Here is an 18,647-nt window from a genome sequence, read left to right as displayed (position 1 = left end):
CAGCCAGACGGTCAGGCTTGTGACTTTGAGACGGACAGAAAGGCTGACAGCAGGGCGGGAAGGCCTGGGCGGGGTGAGGGGGGTGGGGGCCGCCACCCGCCAGCTGGGCCGCAAGGGGGCGCCGCCTCCCCGCCCGGCGTGGCCCGCCGCCGGCTGGGCGCGCGCTCGCGGGCCTGCGGCGGGGCGGGGCTAGCGTGCGCACGGGGCGGGGCCAACTTGTTCGCGGGGGCGACCGCGGGTGGGGGGCGGGGCGCGCGTGCTCGCGGGGGCGGGGCACGCGGCGGGCGCGGGGGCGCGCGGCGGCGGCTCGTTCCGTTCCGGGCCGAGGCTCGCGGCGGAAAAGTTGCGGGGCGGAGAGGAGCGGCCCCGGGACTGGCAGCGAGCGCGACGCCGAGCCGGCTCCCGGCGCCCGCGGTCCCGCCATGGACGACCTCGGTGAGTGAGCGGGAGGTCGAGGAAGGAGGGTGCGAGGGGCGCGCGGCCTCGGGCCGGGCGGGAGCGAGCTGGCGGCGGGGGCTGCGGGATCCCTCCTCCGGCGGCCCGGGTCCTGGCTCTGCTCGCTGCCTGATGGAGCTCCGCTGGGCCGGGATCCCGGGCCCGGCCTGAGTCCTTTGCCAGGCCGGCCCCGCCGCGGTCCTCACAGCCGCCACCCCCCGCCTCGGGGACGGCTCCACCTCCGGACTCGGGACCTCGGGGACCCACCCCCATCTCCCAGACCAGCCTCAGGGGCCAGCTTGCGCCTCGGGGACCCGCCCCGTCCGCCCCAGGGACGGACCCCCGCTGCCGGCACAGCACCACCTCCCCCCCGCTGTGGGACCCTCCCTTCACAGAGGGTTCCCTCACCCCCTACTTCACTGATCGGCCGCCCAACTCGGGGAACAGCTGCCTGAACTCCTGGTTGGTCCCTCATTTCCAGGACCTACTCTCACCCCTTTGAGGACCCCCACTTCACAGACTGGCACCCCCACTTCAGGGATAGCCCCTCCAAGCCCACCCTTTTCATTTCACAAGTTAGAGATGAGCCTCCGATGACCACACCCCCACAAAGACAAGTTTCTCATCTGTCCCCACTAACCACCCCCCCACCCCAGGTCTGGGCACCCTGTTTCATGGGCTGCTCACTCCATTTCGCTGACTGTCCTGTCCACTCTGTGGGCCAGCCCCTCCCCTTTCCTATCACAGATCAGCCTAATCCTAGAAGAGTAAGCTGGGGAGACATGATTCTTCCCCCACTCCCAGATTCTGGTGCAGTGCCAGGGGAATGCAGTGGGAAGTGGGCCCCGAGGTATGGCCATCTCTGGACTTGTCCGGGGCTGGCAGAGTTCCCCTCACCCCCTAGCATGAAACCTTGCTGGAGGCCACGCAGGTAAAGAGGACAGGATGCCCAGAACAGAGTTTTACTGTTTTCTTGTTATCGGAGCTCCAAAACTACCCTTTTCAGTGCTGTGTAGACCTGGTGTTAGGGCAGGGGAAAGTATCTCCTGAAACCAGACACGAAACCCGAGGGGGTTGAGGCCAGGGTTCTAGGAATGCCTTGAGTGGCCTGAACCCTATGGTGAGAGGATTCACTTCTTCACTGTCTGTCCCTCCCCTTCATGCCTGTAGCTGGAGGGCCTCCGAGCTGGGGAGGTGAGGGGGGGGGGGGAGTTTCTTCTCTGTAGGAGCCTTGTCTTCCCTCTCTGGACTGTGGGTGGCTTGTGTGACCATTGATGCTTTCTCTGTCCCAGGCTCTGAGGAGCAGATTCATCAGACAGCACTGACGGGCCTCCCCCAAGCGCACAGGGCACTAAGTTAAGACTGGCTATTTGTAGGTACTGGACTTCCAAGCGGACAGGGAGGAGGACCGCCAGCTTCCTTTTGAAAAAGATCAGGGCGCTGCTGAGAGATCCCGGCCCTGGGGATGGCGTCCAGTCCTGCCTGTTTTGTGGAGTGCGATGGCTGCCAAGCATAGTTCTCTGCCTTCGGGTCAGGCTTGGCACCCATTTTTCCAACACCAGGTTGGCGTGCCTTGCAGGCAGTTTCCCACCCCCCCCCACACACACAAAAGATAAGCTGAAAGGAGGCTGGGGGGATAGGTTTTGAATCAGGATCTGAAAGTCTCGATGCTTTCCCAGCAGGAACTGGGGAGCAGAGTTACAGTTTCTAAAATGCTGATGTGGTGCTGTTGCTTCTGTGCAGTCCCTTCCACACAGTGCTGTTTGAAGGTCCGAGAAGGTTTTGTAGAGTTTGCTGTTGGAGTCCAGAATTCCTGTCCCCTGATGGTCTTCCATTTGGGGCCAGGAGACTGAGCTAGTCTCAGGGAAAGAGAGGAGAGTGGTATAGGGGGTGACAGGAATAGAAATTTGCAGTTTATGGAGGGCTTCCCCGTACCTCAGCATGTCCCGCTCTCACAGCAGCCCTTCATAAGAGCCCCTTAGGGCCACTGCTGTCATCACTGCCTGCCTTTTATGAATGGGAAAAACTGGGAGTCAGAGAGGGTGATTCACTTGCCCAAGGCTGCACAGCCACAGAATGACAAAACCATGACTAGAGAGAAGCCCGGTCCCGCAGCTCTCATGGACCGAGAGGCCTTTCTTCCTGAGGAGGGGGGTAGGCAGCATGTGAAGGAGGAGTCTCAGGGGGTGACGGCTGCCACCTGTAACTTCTGCCGCCTTCCAGCACAGACTCTGCAGTTGTTTCCGGGCTGCCGGACTTCCTGGGCCTCAGCTCCCGGGAGGCCAGCCACGCCTGGCTGCCCTGGAGTCCCAGAGCCCCGGGGTGGGAGCAATGGGGCGAGCAGGAAGGGGAGAGGAATTTGCCTCTGTGCTCAGGCCCCATCAGCTGTCTGGATGGCTGCTCAACACACTGCCTGTCAGCTGTTTTCCTTAGTTTAGGTGGACACAAAGGCCAGGCTGCTTATTTTGATTTTTCTCCTGAGAGTGCTTTCAGCTGTGAGCCTCCTGGTCCCTGAAATGGGAGAGTTTATGGTCTGTCCTGTGGCAAGGCTAGAGGGGGGCAGAGACTCTGCTGTGACTTTGTTTTTTTGGGTCTCAAAACAAAAATTGGGGAACTCTTCTCTCCCCTTAGCTGCTGGTGACAGACTCACCACGTGCTGTTTAATAAGTTATGAATTTATAGCTCTTTGGGCAGAAAAACATCAACACTGCCCTTGCCTGTGTGTTCTCTCTGCTTTGTGCTGCGGGGTGGCTGCTGGTGGCTTTTCCCATTACTGTTTAGACGCTGGTTTGGCCCGGAGTTCGCCCTGTTGAGTTCTGGCTGGAGTTTCCTGGACAGAGCTCCCACAACACTGAGATGCACTCTGATTACCGTTTCCGACCCAACTCCTCACTCTCCCTCGTTCATGTTCCTTAGTGCACTTGGGGGGCTGTGACCACAGCTGCGGTCCAGTAATAGTCACGTGTGCTTGATGGGAGACAGGCATCAGACTCAGCACTTTATGGGTATGATCACCGCCATTCCGAGGGGGAGAGAGAGAGAGAGAGAGATGTTTTATCTCCACTGTACAGATGTGGAAACCTGAGCTCTGGGAGGTTCACTGGGGGGAGCTGGGATTGGAACCCAGACTGACCCAATTCCAGATCTGGTCATCAAAATCATAATAAGGTTAAATGCTCAGTGAGGTGACTAACCGGAGGATGAGCCTTGAGCCTGCTGAGTAATTGCTAGTTACCTTTGAAATTTGTGTGCTGGGGGCCATCCCGAGGAAATGGCCTCTGTGGCAAAGGGTGGGTCCAATTCAGACCTTGATAGCTTTGCCTTCCCATCTCTTCTAGGGGGGACAGCCAGCTGTTGGCAATGCCCAGTTGCTTCTAGAATCTGGACATGTCTTCCTTCAGCTTCTCAGCAGTCTGGACCCTCTGAAAAACAGTGCCTCATTGTCCTTAGGGGGAGTGTTAGGGGGGCAGGGGAGTTGCTTGGGGCATTCCGGACTACGGAGCCTCCCTGTTTCCATGGAAAGTCTGGACTTCGGGCTTGTCTGTCTGTGGTGTCTCTGTGTGTTAGGCCAGGGTCAGGGCATCCAGCTGCTGGGCCTGTGGCAGGGGCAGCTGTGGAGTGATGTTGTGTTCTTCGTCAACACCAGATCTTCTGGGCAATGCACCAGTGAGGTGCAGAGCTGGGCTCCAGACCCTGGTGTGTCTGAGTCCTAAGCAGGTGCCCTTTCTGTTGTGCTTAGCTGTCTGCTGTCTGGACAGCCTCAGCCCAGTGTGGAGAGGTTTGGGCTGCTCTGCCATTGTGGGTTGGAGGTCTTCCAAGAGAACATCGAAGCACTGCCTCCAGCTTCCCCAGTGATGGCCCTGCATTGAGAGGCTGGGGGGGTCCTTGGCAGGAGAGGCCTACGAAAAGCCAGAATTACCGCTGAGGCACTCACGCAGCGCCTCTCCGCCATGTTCACGTTTTGCATGGAGTGTGCTGACCCGGCAAGGGCCTGTTACCTTGCTCCAAGGCCAGAGAGTTGAAAGACTTCCTCCTACCTTCACACTCGTTCCAGCTCTTCCCTGTGTTGTCCTGGTCTCAGCGCCTTCACTAATAACAAACATCCGTAGAACTCTTTCTCATAATGTTTAAATGTTTAATGAGCACTTATTATGTGCAGGCACTGTGCTGGGCACTTTACACACATTGTTTCATTGACTCATGTTGGCCACAGGAGGCACAGGTTCTGTTCTTAGTACTACTACTACTACCCATTTTACAGATGGGGAAACTGAGGCACAGAGAGGGTTAGCCCCCTTGCCCAAGTTCTGTTAACTAGAGAATAGCAGGGCTGGGGTTTAAATGCAGAGTCGGGCTTGTAACCATTTTTACACCTCTGCTCGTGATACTGGATCGGATCTTGGTTGCCTGTTGGTTTGATTGTGTTACATTTCTAGATGCTAAACATCTTTCCTGGCTCCTCCCCACACGCCTCATCCTCTGTTCGGTGTCCCACATCCGTCTTCTTCCTTCCTGTTCCCTGTGGCTTCTCTGGTTGGAATCAAGCTCTCTGTGCCCCTGCTCCATACAGATTTGCTCCTGTCTTCATTCAGGTGTTTGTCCTTTGCTGCACCAACCCTTTTCCAGAGCAGAAAGTTGTTGAAAACTTTTTTTTTTTTTTAATTTTTTTTTTTTTCCAACGTTTATTTATTTTTGGGACAGAGAGAGACAGAGCATGAACAGGGGAGGCGCAGAGAGAGAGGGAGACACAGAATCGGAAACAGGCTCCAGGCTCTGAGCCATCAGCCCAGAGCCTGACGCGGGGCTCGAACTCACGGACCGCGAGATTGTGACCTGGCTGAAGTCGGATGCTTAACCGACTGCACCACCCAGTCGCCCCTGTTGAAAACTTTTAAGGAGGAGAATTGAAGACGTACTCTGGAAGGGAGAGACAGAGAGAAAGAATTAGGGGGCTGAGTTTTCCCAGAAACCTTGACAAAGCACCTGATGAAAAGGGGTATCTCCTCACTCAGGATAGGCCCAGAACCTCCTCAGCCCTGACGTCCACTTTTCCTCTTCAGTTGGGGTCTTGTTGGGAGTCTCACATCTGGCCTGAAATGTGCATTCATGTCCTGATGAGTCTTCCAACTAACAAATTGATTGCCTAACCAGTGGGGCTGAGGGATGGCCTCTCCAGGGAGGCCGTGGATGCTGGGCCCACTGGCCCAGGCTGAATGTGTGGTTGGCCAGGCCCCGCAGAGCCCCCGGTGGCCAAGTTTTCCCTTAAAGACAGCCTTTTAATGCTTATTTCTTGTGTGATTGTGGTATTGTGGTTTTATGGGAGAATATTGTCATTGTTAGGTGCATGTTAAAAGTATTTGGGAGTAAAATGTCATGATGTCTGCAACTCCGTTTTAAATGGTGGAATAAAGAAAGTGGGTGTATACATATGTATATACAGAGAGAGCTCCTAAGCACATGTATGTGTGTTTATATAAAATGGCAAAATTTTTTTTTTAAATTTTTTAATGCTTTTATTTATTTTTGAGAGAGAGGGAGGGAGAGAACGAGCAGGAGAGGGGCAGAGAGAGCAGGAGAGAATCCCAAGCAGGCTCCTCACTGTCAGTGCAGAGCCTAACGTGAGGCTCCATCTCACAAACCTCGAGATCATGGACTGAGCGGAGATCGAGAGTTGGGCACTTAACTGAGCCGCCCAGGCGCCCCTAGAATGGCAAAACATTAATGACTGAATCTAGGTAGAGGGCATATGGGTGCTCATTGTATTGGTCTTTCAACTTCTCTGTATGTTTAGACACTTTCATGAAAAAAAGTTGGAAAAAGTAAGAAGACACTGCTTTTTTCCTTAGTGGGCTCAGGGTTATTCAGCCAGGGGTGTTCATAAGTGTCTACCTGTGACTCTTGGCCTCCCGTGACTGTGTGCAGGCGGTGACTGCGTGGGTAGACAGGAGCCAAGGGGGCCTGGGATGAGAATGACTGGTAACTAACTCTCAGCTCGGGTGGGGGCACATAGCCATGGCGACCTGTGCAGAAAAAAGGACAGGGCCAGCCAGAGGCAGACAGCTTCCACAGTGTGGAGGCAGCCTCCGGGGTTATTTTGGGTGTGGTGACATTAATGAGACCAGGGTCAGGGCAAGGGGGATGCTGGGCTCTGCTTTGGAGTTTGGAGAGGGTTGCCTGGGTGGGATGCAGAGCAAGGCCTTTACAGAAGAGCCTCTGGGCAGCTGGAGCCTGGGGGAGGGGGTGAAATGCCATTTGCTTCACATCATGAACCTCTTATCTGTGGCCAAAAGGACACCACTAGCCTGTGGGCAGCATGGGCCAGAGTGGCCCCGGGCTCTTGCTTGCAGCCCAGATCTAGCCGTCCAGTTCTCCAGACTTCAGGTTCCCACTCCTGGAATCCCCACTCCCAGGTCCCTCTTGTTCTGTGCTGACTCAAGGCTGGGCCACTTGGGCCTCCCATCTGTTTGGGAGAAAGAGCTGGATTCCGGTGCCAGCAGCCCCCTTGGCTTTGAGGCCCTGGTGCCCACTAGAAACATTTTGGCAGACTCTTGTAAGGGGAGCACTTCACTCTAGGGTCTTCTTCGAGACTCGTGTCCGTCTGCCGGCATGCAAGGATGCAGAGGCTGGCCACTTGGTAGGGATCGAGGGATCTTCCTAGTGAGGTCTCAGAGTGGTGCGTCATGGCCTTTCTCTGCCTGTTTGAAACGCAGCACGATGTGTGTTTTATGGGGGGGGAGGGGTGGTGCTGTGAGGAAGCTGTATGTAATTCTTGGCTGGGACTCAGGTAATTGTTTTAATGAAATGGAATGCAGCTTATTCAGAACTCACTTGGCAGAGACAGCCATGTTCTGTTCTGTTTTCTTCTTGGGGAGAGGGGGGCGCACATTTCCAGCTGTTTTGAATAGTGGAACCCTGGGTGAGTTCGGAGGTGGGTGGAAGCCTCTGGGGGGCTCTTTTCGGTTTAGCTCACGGATCCTCAGACTGCCGAGACTCCTCTGGACGGCAGTCTGTGTATCCTTTCGAATGAGCTATGGAGACCTGGGTCTCCCGACAACAGAAAAGTCCTGTTGGAAGGTGGCTGCCTCCTGCCTCCTGCCTCCTGCCTCCTGCCTCCTGCCTCCTGAGTCCGCGGGAGACGAGGGATGCGGGAGTGTGTGGCACACAGCAGGGACACCCTCCCTGGCTGTCTGTTCATTCGCCCCACACGTCTCTTTCCACCCCAACACCTGTTATGACCTCCGGTGCCTCTCTCCCCCCATACACCCCTTCAGGGTAGACCCCATGTAGCCATTTGTGGGTCCCTTTTTCTTCTGGTTCCCTCTCTTTACCTGCCTGCTCTTTCCAACTTCCTCATCCCTTCTTTGCTCCTTTTCTGTTTTTAAAACAGCTTGAACCATTCGTTCATGTTTTCTCTTTTGCTAAGAATGCATCCCATTTTTTTTTTTTTTTTTTTTTGAGAGAGAGAGAGAGAGAACGAGTTGGGGAAGGGCAGAGAGAAAAGGGGACAGAGGATCTGAAGCGGGCTCTTTGTGGACAGCAGAGAGCCCGATGTGGGGCTCGAACTCACAAACCATGAGATCAGGACCTGAGCTGAAGGCAAATGCTTAACTGACTGAGCCACCCAGGCGCCCCTACATCCTATCCTTTAGTGGCCATGTTTCCCCCTCCCTCCCTTGAGATCCACTTCTCTACAGACCCCTCCACCCCCCAGATTCCTTCTCTGATCCCTTTGTGGGGGTGCACCTCTGTGTTATTCCAGAGGCTTCTGCTGGCTCCTTGTTTTTCTCCTAGGTACCTAGGTCAGTTTATCTGCTTGCGTGACCTCTTTTTTCACTTGTGTGTTGGCGACTCCTAAATTTATATTTCCACCCCTGACGTGGATTCTATTGTGCAGATTCTTCCGGCCTGCACGCCAGCAAAGACCCAGCTCATTTCCTTCTCACTCTCTCTTCTTGGCCTCATCCATTGTCTACTTTCTCTGTTACTGTCCCCTCTCTTCTCTGGGCCTGTGTGAAATCATGGGCCTTTGTGCAACACTTTGAGATTTAGGCAACATTTTCACGTGCTTCCTCATTTTTGATACGATTCTGACAAAAACCCTTTGGGGTGAGAGATAGTTTTCCCTGTTACAGAGGAGAAAGCTGTAACTGCCGCTCAAGGGACTCCGAGGAAGCAGACACACCCAGTGTCACCACAAATCCTGATGCAAGAGCTTGACCTTAGAGCCTGACCTTAGATATTCTGGCACCGAACCCATTCTCATTTTGGTTCTTCATACTGGAATCACAGGTTGGATTTTGGCCTGCTTGGCCTTCGTAGTATTTAAAAATGTCCTAGGGGCTCCTGGGTGGCTCAGTCAGTTAAGCGTAGGACTCTTGGTTTTGGCTCAGGTCACAATCTTATGGTTTCCTGAGTTGGAGCCCCTCGTGGGGCTTTGCCCTGGCAGCGAGGAGCCTGCTTGGGATTCTCTCTCTCCCTCTCTCTCTGCCCCTCCCCCCACTCACACTGTCTCTGTCTCTTTCAAAATAAATAAATAAACTTTTATTTATTTTTTTTTTTGGACGTTTATTTATTTTTGAGACAGAGAGAGACAGAGCATGAACGGGGGAGTGTCAGAGAGAGGGAGGCACAGAATCTGAAACAGGCTCCAGGCTCTGAGCGGTCAGCAGAGAGCCTGACTTGGGGCTCGAACTCACGGACTGCGAGATCATGACCTGAGCCGAAGTCGGACGCTTAACCGACAGAGCCACCCAGGCGCCCCATAAAATAAATAAATAAACTTTTTTTTTTTTTTAATTTTTTTTTTTTTCAACGTTTATTTATTTTTGGGACAGAGAGAGACAGAGCATGAACGGGGGAGGGGCAGAGAGAGAGGGAGACACAGAATCGGAAACAGGCTCCAGGCTCTGAGCCATCAGCCCAGAGCCTGACGCGGGGCTCGAACTCCTGGACCGCGAGATCGTGACCTGGCTGAAGTCGGACGCTTAACCGACTGCGCCACCCAGGCGCCCCAATAAACTTTTAAAAAAATCTTAAAAAATTATTCCAAATTACAGTTGTCCCTGAAATAGCACAGGTTTGAATGTGTGGGTCAACTTATACATGGCTTTTTTTTTTTTTTTTTTTTTTTAATATATAAATACAGTACAGGGGCGTGTGGATGGCTCAGTTGCTTAAGTAGCTGACTTCGGCTCAGGTCATGACCTCATGGTTCTTGAGTTCAGGCCCCACATCGGGTCCCCTGCTCTCAGCTTGCAGCCTGCTTTGGATCCTCTGTCCCCCTCTCTCTGCACCTCACCCCCCAAATAAATAAACATTAAAAAAAAAAAAAATTCTGTCTTTCTGCCCTGGGTTTATAGCAAACACGGGGTTGCTAAGTCTCAGTGGTTTCCTTTTTTAACTTTTTTGAGACTTTATTTATTTATTTATTTATTTATTTAAAAGTCATCTCTACCCCCTTGCGAGGCTCGAACTCACAACCTTGAGACTAAGAGTCCCGTGCTCCACCGCCTGAGCCCGCCAGGCGCCCCATCTAGAGGCTTTCTCAAACTGCATTCTTGAGTTAGATGTGACTTCTGACCACTTCCAAGCACTTAGCTCCACACAGAGTCTGGATCTTTGTCCAAGTTGCAGAAAATTGCCTCCTCACCTGTCTGTCTCCCCTCCTCCTCACCAATCTCCCCTCTTCCTCCTCCTGGAAGGTCTCTGCAGCTGCCACCTTGAGACGGCTTTGTTCTGGTTCAGACCAGCCAACCTCTTGACTCACCCATGGCAGTGTAACAAATCTATGTAAACGGGGCTTCTTTGGTCTCCCCTCTGCCTGGTAGGCCCCTTCAAGAGAGGGATCTTGTGTGCTAAGTGCCAAGGACAGCTACGCTGTCTGCAGTTGCTTAATATTTGACGGTGGTTGATGATTAAATGGGTATTGATGCCAGACCTCCAGCACGCCTCTTCTGCTGGAGAATCTGAGCCAGAGACCCTCTGGGTTCTGGGTTGGTGGGGAGGCAGTCTAGTGCCATGGGCAGAAGGCAGGCTCTGACATCAGCCACTCCAGGGTCTGAATCATTACTGCCACTTGCTAACTGTGTGACTGTGGCCCGTCACCTTACACCCATAGCCTCGGTGAAACAGGCACATTTCTTGAGATGCCTTAAAGCACTTAATAAATAGTAACGATTGTTATTACGATTCCTCCTTGGACAAATCTAGATATCGCTTTGGGGCCTTGGCTTTCTCTGTCACCCCTCCACTTCACCAGTCTGCTGCCTGTGCTTGCTGCGTCCTTGGTGGTGAACATTTAGTGCACATGAGCCGGGTTGACCATTCAGCTTGGTCTGAGGGAAGAATCTCACATGGGTTATCTCCTGGGAGGTTGTGATTTGGGACTCTTCTGGCCCCGTGGGGTAGAAGCCCGGGAGCGCAGCTCTGCGGACGGCATGGCTGTTCCCTAGTGCTAGGGGTGTCAAGTTGGGTTTTGGTTAAATGACATTTCATTTCCCCAGAGCCTCTTTGGTGGCTTTGGGGCGGAAGTGGCTGGGGAAGGAGGTCATTCCGTGGCTTGGTTTATACTAATTGCTTATCTAACACTAATGTTTGAGAGGTGTCACAGAGAGCCAGTGAAAGATGCTCCGTGACACCTACAAAGCCTCGAAGGATGGGTCTTGGCCACTGAGGCTCCTATGAGCAGTAGAGAAAGGGAGAGTTTGGTTTTTTTGGACCATGAACTGAGGTTTTTGTCAGTTGAGTGAGCCCAGCTAATAGCAAGAAGCTGGCTCACTGGTTGGGCTGCCCTGCCTGCCTCTGTGCCTTTCTAGGGGCAGTTGATCTGTTAGGTCAGCCCTGGGCCCCATTAGGAGGTAGAAATGGCTCAGAGAGTCCCGGCCAGGCTTTTCCTTGCTCTCTGTTTCCAGGAACATTCCTCTTGCTTAGGTGGAAATGGGAGTGTCCCACGGCCTGCTCTTGGTTTCCTCTGGATTTACCATCCCCCACCCCTGAACTCCTGGCCTGGCTGACCCACTGGGGTGGGTTCTCATCACTGCTAAGCTCCAGGACAGCCAAGTCAGGCTGGCCCCTCTGGGCTGGGCTTGAAGGAGAGGCCATGGCTTCTGGAAAACCACACTCGCGCCTCACAGACCTGACGTGGCTACCTTCCTGGGCTTGCTTGGTCACATGCTACCCTTCTTGGAAAGTTCTTGCTTGGTCACAGGCTGCCTGTCTTGGCCACATGAGTGGATGTGTGGTTTCCTTACCGTTTCTCAGCAGTGTCAGCCTAGCTGCACCCGTGGGGTGAGCTGCAGGGATAGTGGGGTGGCCTCATTTCCTCTCTGCCTCACCACCTCAGATGGCCTCCTCTCCTCTATCCTGAACTTTCCAAGGATTCCTGCCCCTTCTCGCTCTTGGGAAGTCGGCACTTGAAGTCTTTTTGCCTGCCTGGGGCAGTCACGTGGGAAACAAGCTGGGGAAAGAAGAGAAGTGTCACCTGGAGGTGGTTGTCACAGCTTCCTGTGGTTACTTGTGGTCATCTGCTTCCAAACATCCTGTTTGTGCCCCAAGAGCAGCAGGAACACTGACCTGGAGACAGCTGTTCTCTGCCTGGCTTCGTGCACAGGCTTGGGGGCCGGGGGTGTCCTAGTCCATCTGTCCCCAGGGACCCTTGGTTTGCTGGTTTGTTGGCTGGTAGCAGTGCCTTTTGGCGTCTCTAGCTTAGACGCCACCTCTGCCCTGCCCTTCCTCCTCTCCCTGCTCCTTCTGCCTGTGAGATTTGTCCTCTGAGTGTTCTGTTGGGTGTGATCGGTCAGTGCTCGCCTTTCTGTGGCTCTGGACTGATCCCGTCTTCCATAGACCCTTCCCGACGCTTCCGGAACTGGAAAGAGTCTTAGGGTATCCCCTCTGGGTGTGTGTGGGCATCTTCAGCCCATCAACTTCCTCAGTGAGAGTGACTCACTTTTTATCAGTTTATATAGTGGACTTTTATCAAAGACTGCAATTGCACAAGGAGTTTTGTGGCTTAAAAAAGAAAAGTTTATTTATTTATTTTTGAGAGAGAGAGAGAGAGAGAGGGAGGGGTAGAGAGGGAGACAGAGAATCCCAAGCAGGCTTCACACTGTCCGTGCAGAGCCCAATTTGGGGCTCAAACTCATGAACCGTGGGATGGTGACCTGAACTGAAACCAAGAGTCAGACGCTGAACTTACTAAGCCACCCAGGCACCCCAGCTTTTTAAAAAATTGAAAATAACAGTGTAAAAACATTGGGAAATTGTTTATAAGGTTCAATCCATGTGTTTTATAGGTGGACAAACTTAGGTCCTCTGGGGAGAAAGCATTTGTCCAGGACACTTAAAGGCAGAGCAGACCCGTGCTTTTTCCTCTTTCTTGCCCTTTTTGGGGAATATGTGGGGTCCTAGTTTCCCTCATTTCTAGAACTACACACCTTGCCACAGTGTAGCCCTAAGCTTTCTTTTCTCTAGGGACCCTTCTCAAGCCATTTTGTATCTGATACTGTTATTTCTTTTTGTAAGAGTTTTTATGTTGAAAAGATACATGCTTATTATATATACATATATAAAAAAAAAGATACAGGAGTGAAAGTCCTTTGTCCTTTTCCCACCAGGGGTAACTAGTAACTATTGTTAATAGTTTGGTGTGTATCTTTCCCAGCCATTTTCTGTACATTTATAAATATGTAAGCATACATATGATTCACATACCCTTCACTGTGTTGTGTTTTTTTTTTTAATTAAGATGAAATTCACATAACATACAACTAACCATTTTAAAGTGTACAATTCAGGGGCGCCTGGGTGGCTCAGTCGGTTAAGCATCTGACTTCAGCTCGGGTCATGATCTCAGGGTCCGTGAGTTTGAGCCTCACCTGGGGCTGTCTGCTGTCAGCTCAGAGCCTGGAGCCTGCTTCGGATTCTGTGTCTCCCTCTCTTTCTGCCCCTCTCCTGCTTGGAGTCTGTCTCTCTGTCAAAAAATAAATAAACATTAAAAAAATAAAGTGTACAATTCTGTGGCATTTAGTACATCCACAGTCTGTGCAGTCATCCCCTCTGTCTAGCCCAGCACATTTTCATCACCCCCAAAGGAGTCCCTGTAACCATTCAGCAGTCTTTCCCCCCTTCCCCCCTCCCCCAGCTCCTGGCAAACACTAATCTGCTTTCTGTCTCTATGGATTTGCCTGTTCTGGATGTTTCATATAAGTGGAATCTTACAAAATGTGGCCTTTTGTGATTGGCTTCTTTCATTCAGTGTAATGGTTTTGAGGTTCATGCATGTTGGTAGCATGAATCAATATTTCATTCCTTTTTATGGCTGAATAATATTACGTTGTATGGATATATACCGCATTTTGTTTATTCATTCATCAGTTGATGGACATTTGGGTAGTTTCCACCTTTTTGCTATTGTGCTTGTGTGAACCTTTGTGTTCAAGTTTTTATTTGCATACCTGTTTTCAGTTCTTTTTAGTTTATGTCTCTTCATTGCTTTAAAAAATTTTTTTTTTAATTAAGTTTATTTATTTATTTTGAGAGAGAGAGAGAGAGAGAGAGAGCACAAGCAGGGGAGGGTCAGAGAAAGGGAGAAACAGAATCCCAAGCAGGCTCTGCACCATCAGCGCAGAGCCTGATGTAGGGCTTGAACTCACGAACTGTGAGATCATGACCTGGGCCGAGATCAAGAGTCTGACGCTTAACTGAGTACGCCACCCAGGCGCCCTCTTCATTGCTTTTTTTTTTTTTTTTTTTTTTTTTTTTTTTAAGTGTTTATTTATTTTTGAGAGAGAGGGAGAGACAGAGTGTGAGCCAAGAAGGGGCAGAGAGAGAGAGAGGGAGACACAGAATCTGAAGCAGGCTCCAGGCTCTGAGCTGTCAACACAGAGCCTGACACGGGACTTGAACCCACAAACTGTGAGGTCATGACCTGAGCCGAAGTCTGGCGCTTAACTGACTGAGCCACCCAGGCACCCCTTCATTGCTTTTAAAGTTTATTTTTCTAGGGGTGCCTGGGTGGCTGAGTTGGTTAAATGTCCAACTCTTGATTTCAGCTCGGATCATGATCTCATGGTTCTTGGGATTGAGCCGCATGTCGAGTTCTGTGCTGACAGTGCAGAGCCTGCTTGGGATTCTCTCTCCCTCTCTTTCTGCCCTTCCCTTACTTGCACACATTCTCTCTCTCTCAAAAATAAATAAATATGCGTTAAAAAAAAAAAAATCCCCAGAAAACCACTGGGGATTGTGGTGTGAGCTGAAGTGCCTTCCTCCCTCCAGGGGAGGTTGGTGGGCCCAGCAAAAGGAAGGGAGCCTTTCCTGCTTTGTGGCCACCCCTCAGCCCCTCTGCTTTGGTGAACAAAAGTCTGGGGTCCCTTGTTGTGTTCCTCAGACCAGCAAGCAGTCTGTTGGCCCAGTGTCTTGTTGCTTTCCAGTTCTTGGGTTCTTTCTTTCTTTTTTTATTTAAAAAAATTTTTTTTAAATGTTTATTTTTGAGAGAGAGAGAGAGAGAGAGAGAGCGTACCAGTGGGAGTGGGGCAGAAAGAGAGAGACACAGAATCTGAAGCAGGCTCCAGGCTCTGAGCTGTCAGCATAGAGCCTGATGTGGGGCTCAATTCCAAGAACCATGCTCTCAGCGCAAGCCAGACACGGGTCTCAAACCCATGAACTGGCATATAACGAGCTGAGCCGAAATCAAGAGTCAGATGCTTAACTGACTAAGCCACCCAGGCACCCCAGTTATTGATCTTAATTAGAGAGTTGAAATCTCTGTGTCCGATTTTGGATTTGTCCCTTTTTCCTTTCAATTCTCTCCATTTTTCCTTCATCTAGTTTGAATCTAGTACCAGATATATATGCATTTAGGACTATTACATATTCATGATGAATTAACCTTTTTATCATTATGAAATATCCTTCCTTGTCTCTGGTAATATTCTTGCTTGGGAGCCTACCACATCTGATAGTAACAGAACCAGTCCAGCTTTCTTGTTGGTGTGATATGTTTTTTTTTCTCCATTGTTTTTTGTTTTTTTTTTAAATTTTTTTTTTCAACGTTTATTTATTTTTTTGGGACAGAGAGAGACAGAGCATGAACGGGGGAGGGGCAGAGAGAGAGGGAGACACAGAATCGGAAACAGGCTCCAGGCTCTGAGCCATCAGCCCAGAGCCTGACGCGGGGCTCGAACTCACGGACCGCGAGATCGTGACCTGGCTGAAGTCGGACGCTTAACCGACTGTGCCACCCAGGCGCCCCTCTCCATTGTTTTATGCATATCAAACTGGTAAGAATTGCTTATCTGTATCTTTGTAATTAAAATGTTTCATATAGATAGCACATACAGAATCTTGCATTTTTATCCAGTCTTACAATCTCTGCCTTTTTTTTTTTAAGTTCATTTATTTTGAGTGAGAGAGATTGAGCACATGTGTACGCAGGGGAGGGGTAGAGAGAGAGAGGGAGAGAGAATACCAAGCAGGCTCCATGCTGTCAGTGCAGAGCCAGACGTGGGGCTCAATACCATGAACTGTGAGATCGTGACTCAGCCAAAATCAAGAGCCAGATGCTTAACCAACTCAGCCACCCAGGTGCCCCTATTCCTTTTTTTTTTTTTTTTTTAGTAAGCTGTATGCCCAGTGTGGGGCTTGAACTCATGACCCTGAGATCAAGAGTCAGATGTTCGACCAGTTGAGCCAGCCAGGCACCCCTATACCCTCTGTTCTTTATTTTTTCTTCTTTTCCTGCTTTCTTTTATATTAGGATTCCATCTAATCTCCACTATTGGCTTATTTAGCCTTACTTCATTGGTTTACCTTTTTAGTGATTGCTGTGTGGTATACAGGTGTAACTCATACACAGTGTACCTTCGAGTCATATCCCCTTCTTGTCCTTTGTGTTACTGTTGTCCTAAATTTTACTTTGGTGTATAGTATATCATAAACCTCACACTATGTTGTTAGGCATATTTACTGTTTCTGGTACTCTCTGTTCCTTTGTAAAAAAAGGCCTTTTATAATCTAAAGAAATTAACAAAACTGGGGATACTCAGGTGGCTCAGTCAGTTGAGTGACTGACTTCGGCTCAGTTCCTGATCTCGCAATTTGTGAGTTCAAGCCCCGTGTCGGGCTCTGTGCTGACAGCTCAGAGCCTGGAGCCTGCTTCGGATTCTGTGTCTTCCTCTCTTCTTCATGCTCTGTCTCTCTCTCTCTCAAAAATAAATAAACGTTAAAAAAATTTCTTTTAAAGATATCAAGAAAACTGTTTGCAAAACATTTTCTCCCCCCTTTCCTCTCCCTTTTCAAAAAAACTTGTTTTTTTCTGGCTGGTTTTCCCTGCCCATAGAGCTTCCCCCAGCATTGCTGTCTTCTGTGTGTTCTTTGTGGTTCGGCTCATCTGTGGCTCTGTCATGATAATCAATGATGTTATCAGCCACTCCAGGCTGCAGAGCCCATGACTGGTGTCGCTAACACATTCCAGTGGCACACGTTTCAGAAAATCTTCACATCCCAGCATATGTCTCCTGCCCCCACTGCCCCATGGGGAGAGGCGTGACACCACAAGATCTGCTGGGCCTAAGGGCTGCCATTCTCCCTGTTCTTTCTTGCCCTGTCGCTTGCTGATGCCCCTCCTCTCTTCCTCCAGCACCAAGTGAAGGTGCCACCTTGTCCCAGGTCCTGACTCCGCCTGGGTTGCCCAGGGGCCTCCCTCCTGGGAGCCAGCCCACCTCACCAACTCCTCCTCCCCCACCCACAGAGGAAGCTAGACAAGCCATACAGTGAGTTTAAACCTTAAGTACCCACAAGGGGCTGCTGTGTTCTGGCCACAAAGTCTTGTGGAGTGTTCCCCCCCGCCTTTTTTTTTAGTTTATTTATTTATTTGACTATTTATTTATTTTGAGAGAGAGACAGCGTTAACAGAGGAAGGACAGAGAGAGAGACACACAGAATCTGAAGGAGGCTCCAGGCTCTGAGATGTTAGCACAGAGCCCGACTCAGGGCTCGAACCCATGAACTGTGAACTCATGACCTGAGCCAAAGTCGGACGCTTAACCGACTGAGCCACCCAGGTGCCCCTAAGTTTATTTATTTATTTAGAGAGAGAGGGAGAGAAAGAGAATCCCCAGCAGGCTCCACACTGTCAGCATGGAGTCCGATGTGGGGCTTGAACTGAGCCGCCCAGGCTCCCCGTCCTTTTGTTTTTTAAAGTTGAGAATGGTGCCGGTTGGGGAGGGGTGGGGGTAACTAGATCACTGGAGAGGGAGATTTCCGGGGTTAGATGAATAGAGAGGTTTGGGTCCTGTATGCATGCACTGCTCACCCTCACTGTGCTTTGCATGTAGCGAGTGCTCATGAAGGGCCTGGAAGAGGCGCAGACTGAAGTGGTGAAGCAGATGTCTGCAGCACATGGGCTTGGCAGGGTCATTCATTTGTTTACTACTTGTCCATGGAGCTCCTGTTATGTTCTGGGCTCTGTTCAATGTGAGGAGGTGAAGACAGATAAAGACACACTTCCTGCCTTCCCTGAGCTCTCATAGGCTGGTGGGACATAGACACTTAGGCAGACGGTTCTTACCAGTTGGATACATGCTTTATATGCTCTCAGAGGGGAGGTGCATGGTGCTTTGGGAACCCAGAGGAGAGGGGCCTTGAACCCTGTGCAAAGAATGTGGTCATGGAGGGCTTCCTGAAGGAAATGGTATCCTAAGCTGACTCTTTGTTGTGTTTATTTTAATTGGAATGTTGACATTTATAAAAGCCACAAACCTTCATCCTTTAAATAGATAGCCATTCCATAATAAGATTTGGGAATCTCTTATAGAAAACCACACATTCCTTTTTTTTTTTTTTTTAAGGTAGGCAAAGCAGATCCTTTTTTTTTTCTAAGTTTATTTTTTTATTTTGAGAGAGAGAGAGAGAGAGAGTGCACAAGTGGGGAAGGGGCTGAGAAAGGAGAGAGAGAATCTGAAGCAGGCTCAGCACCATCAGCGCAGAGCCCAATGCAGGGCTCAAACTCACAAACTGTGAGATCATGACCTGAGCCAAAACCAACAGTCAGATGCTTAACCCACTGAGCCACCCAGGTGTCCCAAAGGAGATCCTTTTTATCCTCATGTTGCAGAAGAGGAAACTGAACTGTGATGAATCTCCAGGGATAAGAAAGGATTTAGCCTGGAAAAGAAGACAAGAGGGTGGTCTAGGCACAGGGAACAACACGTGCAAAG

General features: G+C 50.8%; 1 protein-coding gene across 5 annotated transcripts in view; it reads left to right on the top strand.

Annotated features, from left to right (window-relative positions):
- Positions 1–275: 275 nt before the first annotated feature.
- The window catches only part of PXN (paxillin), a 47,807-nt gene continuing 29,435 nt past the window's right edge, over positions 276–18,647 (top strand). For 4 of the 5 annotated variants that reach the window (XM_086681839.1, XM_086681838.1, XM_086681837.1 and 1 more), the window contains exon 1: positions 277–435. In XM_086681839.1, the coding sequence (XP_086537965.1) occupies positions 423–435 (13 nt within the window). In that variant the 5' untranslated portion in view covers positions 277–422. Of the gene's footprint in view, positions 436–18,647 lie in introns of all 5 variants that reach the window. The other variant, XM_086681835.1, reaches the window with a different exon arrangement.

This window comes from Puma concolor, chromosome D3 (assembly GCF_028749965.1).
Source record: "Puma concolor isolate L17-30 chromosome D3, mPumCon1.1.hap2, whole genome shotgun sequence".
Taxonomy (NCBI): Eukaryota; Metazoa; Chordata; class Mammalia; order Carnivora; family Felidae; genus Puma; species Puma concolor.
Note: the sequence above shows the minus strand (reverse complement) of the source record. Positions and strands in the feature narration are given on the sequence as shown.